We start from the raw sequence: 9,243 nt of genomic DNA, 5'->3' as shown, positions 1-9,243 counted from the left end.
GTTTCTAACTAAGCTGAGTAGGAATTACAAGTAAAGAACTTTAACAAAGGTGCAAAACAACTAAGGATATGTAGTAACTCAAACTGGGAACTGGTCCGTTATTATGTTGTTCTTTGTTCTTGATGCTCTTGAGAATCGCTTGTCAGATTGATTGGTCTCTAGAGAGTGCTTGATGGATTCTCCAATGTTCAAGTCATGTTTTGCCTTTGGTTTAATGTTAATATAACATTGGTGATATCACTTGAATGATGTAAGGATGTTTAGTACAGGAGCATTCCCAATGAAGTTGACTGCTGCACTGTTTTGCACTGTTGCGTGTGCAGGCAACAACTTTATAGCTGATGGAGAGTTGACTTGGTACGGTCACCAGGGGAACTGATGTCCATCGGTTCCCCTTGTTGTTTCTTTGACTTCTGAAGAGTTGATTTACATCTCCAGCTTGAGACTTGTTATTCCTACGTACTTGAGGATGTGTATCAGGTTCCTTATCTAGTTCTTGTCATTAAGTTTGTTAGATCATCAAAACATAACAAGGCACATATAACCTATCAATTTCCCCTTTTTTGATTATAGCAAACTTATAATTGAAGTTCCCCTTAAGAACCAGAATGACATACACATATCCTGTATTCCCCCTGAATCTGTTCCCCCTCAATTATTTTTTCCCCTTTTGGCATCATAAAAAGAATAACAACAAGCACTAAGCAAAAATAAGTCTAGCTTGGTTAACTCATGCCACATGTGTGCACACAAACATGATTAAAAACGGAACATAAGAGCAATGCATACATAGCAAAATGAGGAAGATTTCATTAATATTTGGATATTAAGCAGGAAGCAGTTCCATTGTTACCAACAAATCCACAAAATAAAAACAACAAAAACAGAAGTACAAGTCATAAACAGCATCAGAACTAAAACAAAGGACAGACACTAAGACTTGACACTGGAAAGAGAACACTTTCTAGGGAGCACTGGAAGGAGAAGGTTTATATGAAGAGGCAAGGGTTTTAAGAATGATGTCCATTCGAGCATTAGCTGACATTTGCTCATTGAGCAGTTTCTCCTTCAGGTCCTCAACCTGTTTCCTGAGGTCGACATTTTCTTTGGTCAGACAGGCAACCTCTGTGTTGTGAGAGCTGCTGGAACCAGGTGCCTCCTGAAGCTGACTTAGCTGACCCTCAAGAATGGCATTCCTTGCCTTCAGCTTCCTTATCTCATCAGTGGCATTGTTTTGGGCGTTGATCAACTGGGAGATAGTAGAAGTGTTGCCAACCCCTCCAACCTTATCAATGCACTCACATTCCTCGAGGGTGGTCTTGGGGAAGGTTTGTTTACGAGTACCCACTTTAGCTTTTCCTAAAGGGACTTTGAAGAACTCAAAAACCTTAGTGAGGAGGAACCCGTAAGGCTGCCCATGATTACTATCCTTGAACTCTACCACCTTCTGCATGTGTTCTATCATGATGCCAGGCAAGTTGATAATTGTGTAACCATCCAGTTCTTACATGAGAACCAAGTCTACTCGAGATGTAATGGACCTTCTTTCTTCACGAGGGAGCAAAATCTTGTTCACCAATTCAAACAGTAGTTGGTACACTGGAAGGAGAGCCTTCTTGTGTACCCGTTCCCCTTGCTGAACTGCCTTATCTTTCAAGATAATATTTCTAAAGTTCGAAGAGCAGGTTCCCTAAACAGAGGACAAACCCTCAGCAGGCACTCCCAAAATAGTTCCCAGCACAACAGAGTCCATCACAAAATTAACATAATTCAATATAATCATCCTCAACTGTAAAGAAGTCAACATAAAGACTGCGCACTTCTTCCTCATAAACTTTGGGACTGTCACTTGTGAACAGGTGTGTCCGCTATTGAAATTCACAGATCTCCACAAATTAGCGCATGCCAGCCATATCCAGAATATCAAGGGCAAATGTACGGCCCCACATCACCTTTTAATTTTTTAATTTTTCCTTGCCAGCATCCTGGGTATCATCAACCTTGGTCTTTTTGGAGGAACCAGGTTCCTCACTGGCATCACCCTTCCTTTTTACTGATTTGCGAGCACTCTTTCTTTTCTCACCAGATTTCTCAGACATCCTCTTCTCAGAAACTTTTTCAACTGATTCTTCTGTCACTTTTTCTCCAGATTCCTCAACTGCCTTTTCACCAGAGTTGTCACCCTCAACTTTGTTCAAACTCTCTGTACTCACAGAGGACGCCCCCTTTGACTTGGGATAGTGTGCTTCTATGAGAACTTGCGAGTTAAGGAACCAGGTTCCTCATCCACATCATCATCAACATTGACAACAGATACTACTTTCTCATTCACAATCTTCCCATCCTTTACCAATCTTCTCCTCTTTTGTTATTCTTATCTTTTCCTAATAACAGAATCAAGAGCCTTCTTCTTTTGCAACCTAGTGGTAGGTCTCTTAGGAGTTGGCGCTTGAGTAGTGGCCTGTCTACTACTAGCCCTGATAAAACTAGCAATAGCCATATTATCATAATTATTTTCACTATCCTCATTCTCCTCTTCGGATAACGATCTCTTTTCAAGAACAACCATGGACAAAGGCTCAACGTAGAAGTGAGGAAAAAGAGTAGGATCAGTACTAACCTAGTGTGCTTGAGAGGAACCAATGGTTGGATCCTCTTGGGTGGAGGGATCAAGTCCCTCAGTTGGTGCCCCAGTAGTACTGTCCGATGCTGATGTTTCAACAGGCACCAGTTCCTTATTCTCCACTAGTGTACTATTTTCTTCCCCCTAAGATGCAAACACACCTTTACCAACCTCAATAACACATCCCTCAGCAGCTATTGACAACATATTTTCTATGGCCTCTTGTTCTTGTAACCCCATGGTAAACCCAGAAGTAGGAGGAGTATTACCTGTAGACTCAAGGCCAGGGGCTGTCATTGTCGATTCATCATGGATATGACCAACAACTTGGTCTTTGCCAGAGCTTTCTTCCATTGGTAGACTGGAAATTTCTTGATTCTCTTCTTCTTCTTCTACTGTATCTTCTTCAACCATTTTTTTCCGGTGAGGCAGAAGGAGAGGTCACAGCCACAAAATTCTTGGGAGTCAAAGTTTTGTGACTCCGATAAGAACCAGTACTCGATTCGGTTAGAGTGAAAGCAGAGGGTGGTTGTGACTCTATCTTAGGGTTTGGACTGGTCGGAGTGGAGAGTGTGGGTTCTATCACTGAAGTTTCAACAGGTGAGGACACAGTAGGGATGACACTTGGAACATCTTGTATTTCCTGGTGTTCATACATGGTAGAGTGCAGTGAGTTGAAGAAGAGAGAGTTTGGTTTGAAGAAAGAAAAAGAGGAATTTTGGATTTTTTGATGTGAACCGTGGTGAAAATGATTGTGAATGGATGTATTTAAGAGGGGTGGGGGACCGGTTAGGAATAGGTGGAAATTTGGGTAGTCGGGTCAATTCATAACGGGTGAGACGTTTGGGTTCACAAATCGGGAAAGAAAAAAAATGATAGTGTAATGATGTGGCACCGTTTCAACAGTTTAAAAAATTATGCATGAGAGTATAGAGAAACTACTAACCTGTATCGGGGGAACTAGGTTCCCTGACAGATTTTGCAAATGTAAGACTTATCCTCTGATCAACATGCAATGCATTAGCTGCTTGTTTGCTCTGTAATCATCATGCGTGTCTACCTGTAACGTTAAAGAAATGAGTTTGATGTTGCCAGAAAATACTTTTTAGCTAATTTACCTGTACATTTCTTTCATAGCCAATCATCGAGGGACCAGGTCCTCAGCTTGGTTTTATCAACCCTAACGCCAAGCGATTCCTTTCAAAGTGTTCTTTGCTCAGTGCTTTGATGAATATGTCTGCAATTTGATCTTCTGTGTTGCAAAATTTCATACAGATGAGCCCATTTTCAACATTGTCTTTGAGAAAATAGTGTAGCACATCAATGTGCTTTGTTCTCTTATGTTGAACTGGATTCTTGGCCATGTTGAGTGCATTGGTATTGTCACACAGTAAGGGCACGCAATCATAGAACACTCCAAAGTCTTCTAGTTGTTGCTTAATCCACAGCAGTTGAGCACAGTAAGAGGCATCCGCCACGTATTCAACTTCTGCAGTTGAGAGGGCCACTGAGTTTTGTTTTCTTGTGCCCCATGAAATTAGACATGAACTCAGAAAATGTACCATGCTAGAAGTGCTTTTCCTATCCACCAGATACCTCGCATAATTAGCATCGGCATACCCAACTAAATCAAAATTGTCTCCTGAGGGATAGTAGAGAACCAAGTCCTGTGTTCCTTTGAGATATCTCAGGATTCTCTTGGCTACCTTCAGATGAGATTTCTTTGGATTATATTGAAACTTGGCACAAAGACCCACACTGAAAACAATATCTGGTCTACTTGCTGTGAGATACATGAGTGACCCTATGATACCTCTATACATGGTCTCATTCACAGAGGAACCAGGTTCATCCATGTCCAGACGAGTTGCTGTGGCAATGGGAGTATCAATGATTTTTGATGTTTCCATGTCAAATCTCTCTAGTAGCTCCTTAATGTACTTCTGCTGGCTTATCATTGTCCTCTTGTGAGTTTGTTTCACTTGTAAACCCAAGAAGAAATTCAATTTCCCCATCATGCTCATTTCAAACTCACTTCCCATGATTTTTGCAAATTCCTCACACATAGAGTCGATTATTGCTCCAAAAATGATGTCATCAACATAGACTTACACAATGAGCAGGTTCCTTCCTCGGTTCTTCAGAAAAAGGGTGTTGCCAATTTTTCCTCTTATAAAGCCATTTTCTAGAAGAAATTTTGATAACCTTTCATACCAAGCTCGAGGAGCCTGCTTTAGCCCATACAAAGCCTTGTCAAGTTTAAAGACGTGCTCAGGATTCTCAAATCCAGGTGGTTGCTTAATAAAGACTTCTTCTTTTAGAAAACCATTCAGAAATGCACTTTTGACATCTATTTGGAACAATTTGAATTCCATATACGATGCAAAGGCAATAAGAATTCTGATTGCCTCCATTTGAGCAACTGGAGCAAAGGTTTCATCATAGTCAATCCCTTCTTCCTGATTGTAGCCTTGAACTACTAACCTTGCCTTGTTCCTTGTTGTGTTTCCAAACTCATCAAGTTTGTTCCTGAATACCCACCTGTTTCCTATAACAGTTCGATCCGCAGGCCGTGGAACTAGGTTCCATACTATGTTCCTCTCAAATTGATGGGGCTCTTCTTTCATAGTTGTAATCCAAGCTGCATCTTTTAATGCTTCTTTGATATTTTGGGCTCTATTTGAGAGAGAAAGGCTGAGAAGGCAAGTGAGTTTCTAGTCTTTGATCTGGTTTGAATTCCTGAATCAAGATGAGTGATTATGTTTTCAAGAGGGTGTGAACCTTTATGTTTCTAATTAGACACTTGAATCTCAATGATAGATGATCCGGGTATTTCTGACTATGGTCCCTGGCTGCTTCTCATCTCAGCATGTAGGGTGCCTTGGACAACATCGACAACTCTGTTCTCAGCTTTAGTTGTTGTGATTGCGAGACCAGGTTCCTCTCTATCAGTTAGAGATATAGTTGCATCATCCTCATTTGACTCTTTGACGTGACTCATAATGTCAGCCTTTCTATTTGCCATGTCAATGACTTCACCAGGGATAATTGAATGTTCTCCATCTTGATTACTCTTATCATGCAAATCCTTTTCACAAGAGTGGTGAGATTCATCAAAGATCACATGTATGCTTTCCTCAACACATTGAGTTCTTTTGTTGTATACTTTGTAGGCTTTGCTTTGTGATGAATATCCCAGAAGGATTCTTTCATCGCTTTTGGCATCGAATTTCCCAAGTGCTTCGTTGCCGTTGTTGAGAACAAAACATTTACAGCCAAAGGTCCTTAATTGTGTCAGCTTGGGCTTCCTTCCGTGCATCAGTTCATATAGTATTTTTTTCAGAAGGGACCTGATCATGCACCTGTTTATCAACTAGCATGTGGTGTTGACTGCTTCTGCCCAGAAACATTTTGCAATACCACTGTCAATCAATATTGTTCTTGCCATGTCTTCAAGAGTCCTATTATTCCTCTCCGCAACACCATATTGTTGTGGTGTTCTTGGAGCTGAAAAATTGTGAGTGATGCCATTTCAACACAGAATTAGTCGAATTTGGCATTATCAAATTCTGTCCCATGGTCAGACGTGATACATACTACATTATTACGCATCTTCACCTGGATCTTCTTAACAAATGCAACAAACACTTGGAAGGTTTCATCCTATGTTCTGAGAAACAGAGTCCAGGTGAATATGGAATAGTCGTCCACTATAACGAAGATGTACCTCTTTCCTCCTCTGCTTGTCACCCTCATAGGTCCACATAGATCCATGTGGAGAAGATCAAGTGGCCTTGAGATACTATCTTCCTTTTTGGGTTTGAAAGAGGATCTGACATGCTTTTCTTTTACACACGCATCACACACCTTGTGATCCTTGAAGATTGACTTGGGCACCCACGAACCAGGTACTTCTTGACCAATTTGTTCAGCAACGTGAAGCTTGCATGACCCAGCCTTCTGTGCCATAGTTCATCTTCATCATCAACAACACTTAGACATCTGAGATCACCACTTTGCAGGGACTCAAAATCAGCAACATAGATGTTTTTATATCTTTTTGCCACTAATACCACTTCACCAGTCACAAGATTAGTGACTGTGCATATCTTTGACACAAATTCCACTTTGTTTCCCTTGTCATGGATTTGGGAAACACTCAGCAAGCTGTACTTCAATCCGTTCACATAGTACATATTTTTAATAGAATGAGAGAGAGACTTCCCAATCCTTCCAACTCCCAGAATGTATCCCTTCTTGCCATTTCCAAAAGATACACTCCCTCCTTACAGGGCCTTCAGTGAAAGGAAATCGTTTGTACTTCCAGTCATGTACTTTGAACAACCACTATCCATGTACTATTGTTGGCTGCTCCCCTTAACTGTTCCTTGCACAAGGATTTTAAGGGCTAGAATTAGGAACCCAAACAAGTGTGGGTCCCTTGTAATGAGGAAAGGGATGAATAAGGGTTTTTTTGGTCCAAGCAGGCATCATGCGTCTTTTATATGAGGGACCAGGTTCTCTAACAGTAATTACCTTTTTAGCAAAAACTTTATTTTTCTGTTGAGACTGAAACTTGGCCTTACAGGTTTCCTTAAAGTGCCCGGTGTTACCACAGTGAGTGCAAAGTCAGTTGTCAGGTACAATAACGTACTTCTTATGAGGGTTGTAGGGAGTTTTTTCCCTTTGAAACCCGATTCCCTGCCTGTTTCTCCCATTGTTCGTATACATGGCAGTGATAGCTTCAGATGACCAGGTCCACTTGAGTGATTTTTCAAGATCACTCTTGACTCTACCTAGTTCTTCCTGAAGTTTTTTGTTTTTCTCGAGTTCAACACACAAACTAGTTTTCACTGATTTTATCTCATCTTCAAGCCTAAGCTGTGTTTCATCTGCAACTTCCTTTCCCTTTTTAACAATCTCATGCCTACCTTCTACTTTTAGTTCCTCAATTGTATCCTTCAGATCTACAACTACTACTAATAGGTCATCTCTTTCATGCTCTATGTTAGCAACCTTTTCAGTTAAAGCTTCTTTCTCCTTTTTAACACACTTAATAGTCTCTTTTAGATCGACCACAACAACCACTAGATCATCTCTCTCATGTTCTATGTCTTCTAGTTCCACAGTTAATACATTTTTATCATTGATAAGACTGTGATAAGCATCAATTAAAATATTTTCCAAGGACATGAGTTATTTAGGAGAATAAGACTTCATATTTATTTGAACATCTAGAAAGTTTACCCCATCATCATCGTCGTCAACTTCATCATTATCAGACTGTGCCATCAGGGCAAAGATAGAGTCATACTCAGCTGCTTCACTTTCCACTGCCATCATGGAGTTGTCACCTTGACAATCATCTTCTTCAGATTCACTGGAAGAGTCTCCCCATGCAGCAAGAGCATGTTTCACAACATTGTCAGCGGTATTTTTCCTCTTGAAACGTTTGTCAGGAACCAGGTTCCTCTTAGCTGCTTTGTCCGTGTTGTGTTTGTATTGATCTTTCTTGAGGAGAGGACAATCCTTGATGAAATATCCTGGCTTACCACACTTATGACATAGGTCGTAACATTTTGGCTTGCTAGAGCTGCCCCTTTTTGGAATGCCTCCATTTCTGCGAACCATTTTCTGAAATCTTTTTATCAGGTAACCCATATCAGCATCCTCACCACCTGAATCATTGTTGTCCGTCTTGAGGACCAGGTTCTTCTCCCTTTTGGGATCTCTTCTCTCATTATCCTTCTACTTATTCATTTCATAAGTTTTCAGATTACCAACAAGTTCATCAATGGTTAGCTTCTGCAAATTCTTTGCCTCTGTGATAACATTCACTTTGCTTTCCCAGGAACTGGGTAAAACACTGAGTATTTTCCTGATAAGTTTGTTCCTTGAAATAATTTCTCCCACAGAATGAAGCTCATTGATGATGGAGGTGAACCGAGTATGCATGTCCTGGATGGACTCATCGTCTTTCATCCTGAAAAGCTTGTATTTTGTGGTAAGCATGTCAATCTTTGATTGCTTAACTTGGGTTGTCCCTTCATGAGCTATTTGGAGAGCTTCCCAGATCTCCTAAGTAGATTAGCATGCTGAAATCCTGTTTTATTCATCAGGACTAATACCACAGACAAGAATTTTCTTTGCTCGAAAGTTCTTCTCTATGGCCTTGCAATCAATATCATTGAATTCTTTTCTTGTTTTGGGAACTGTCACTGCTGGGTCACCACTGATTTTTGTAGGGACTAAGGGTCCATCACAAATGATGTCCCAGAGCTCTGAGTCTTCAGCCATGATGAAGTCGTGCATCATTGTCTTCCACCATCCATAGTATTGGCCATTGAATCTTGGTGGCCTGTAGGTAGATTGACTTTCTTCAAAGTTTGGTGGAGCAACCATGAAGATCCTTTCAAGGTGTTAGCCTAATAGAAAGAACCTGCTCTAATACCAAATGATAGAATTTAAGGGTTTACCAAATTATATAAGGAACCAGGTTCTCTATTAGTTCCCACAGAACATACGCACACTACAGTAAGTAAATGACACAAAGAAGTTTTAGGTGGAAACCTTCCAGCTCACGGGATTAAAAATCACGACTTACCCTTATAGGATTTCAA

General features: G+C 40.6%; 2 protein-coding genes across 2 annotated transcripts; both read right to left on the bottom strand.

Moving 5' to 3' along the window:
- Positions 1-5,462: 5,462 nt before the first annotated feature.
- On the bottom strand, positions 5,463-5,942 carry LOC138900689 (uncharacterized). The gene has a single exon (XM_070187966.1). The coding sequence runs from the start codon at positions 5,940-5,942 to the stop codon at positions 5,463-5,465; it is 480 nt and encodes a 159-aa protein (XP_070044067.1).
- Positions 5,943-7,819: 1,877 nt separating this feature from the next.
- On the bottom strand, positions 7,820-9,025 carry LOC138900677 (uncharacterized). Its single transcript, XM_070187925.1, has 3 exons — positions 8,759-9,025; positions 8,462-8,701; positions 7,820-8,371 (listed from the first exon to the last, which is right to left on the bottom strand). The coding sequence occupies exons 1-3, from the start codon at positions 9,023-9,025 to the stop codon at positions 7,820-7,822; spliced, it is 1,059 nt and encodes a 352-aa protein (XP_070044026.1).
- Between the last annotated feature and the right edge of the window lie 218 nt (positions 9,026-9,243).

This window comes from Nicotiana tomentosiformis, chromosome 1 (assembly GCF_000390325.3).
Source record: "Nicotiana tomentosiformis chromosome 1, ASM39032v3, whole genome shotgun sequence".
Classification (NCBI taxonomy): Eukaryota; Viridiplantae; Streptophyta; class Magnoliopsida; order Solanales; family Solanaceae; genus Nicotiana; species Nicotiana tomentosiformis.
The sequence above is the reverse complement of the archived record's forward strand: the minus strand, read 5'-3'. Positions and strand labels throughout refer to the sequence as shown.

Excerpts from the sequence above, each read along its gene's own strand:
- LOC138900689 (XM_070187966.1), bottom strand. The coding sequence starts at position 5,942 with ATGCACGGAAGGAAGCCCAAGCTGACACAATTAAGGACCTTTGGCTGT.
- LOC138900677 (XM_070187925.1), bottom strand. The coding sequence starts at position 9,025 with ATGGTTGCTCCACCAAACTTTGAAGAAAGTCAATCTACCTACAGGCCA. Across the intron at positions 8,702-8,758 it reads TTCGAGCAAAGAAAATTCTT|GAGATCTGGGAAGCTCTCCA; the intron begins GTCTGTGGTATT and ends TAATCTACTTAG. Across the intron at positions 8,372-8,461 it reads CCAGTTCCTGGGAAAGCAAA|AAGGATAATGAGAGAAGAGA; the intron begins GTGAATGTTATC and ends ATGAATAAGTAG.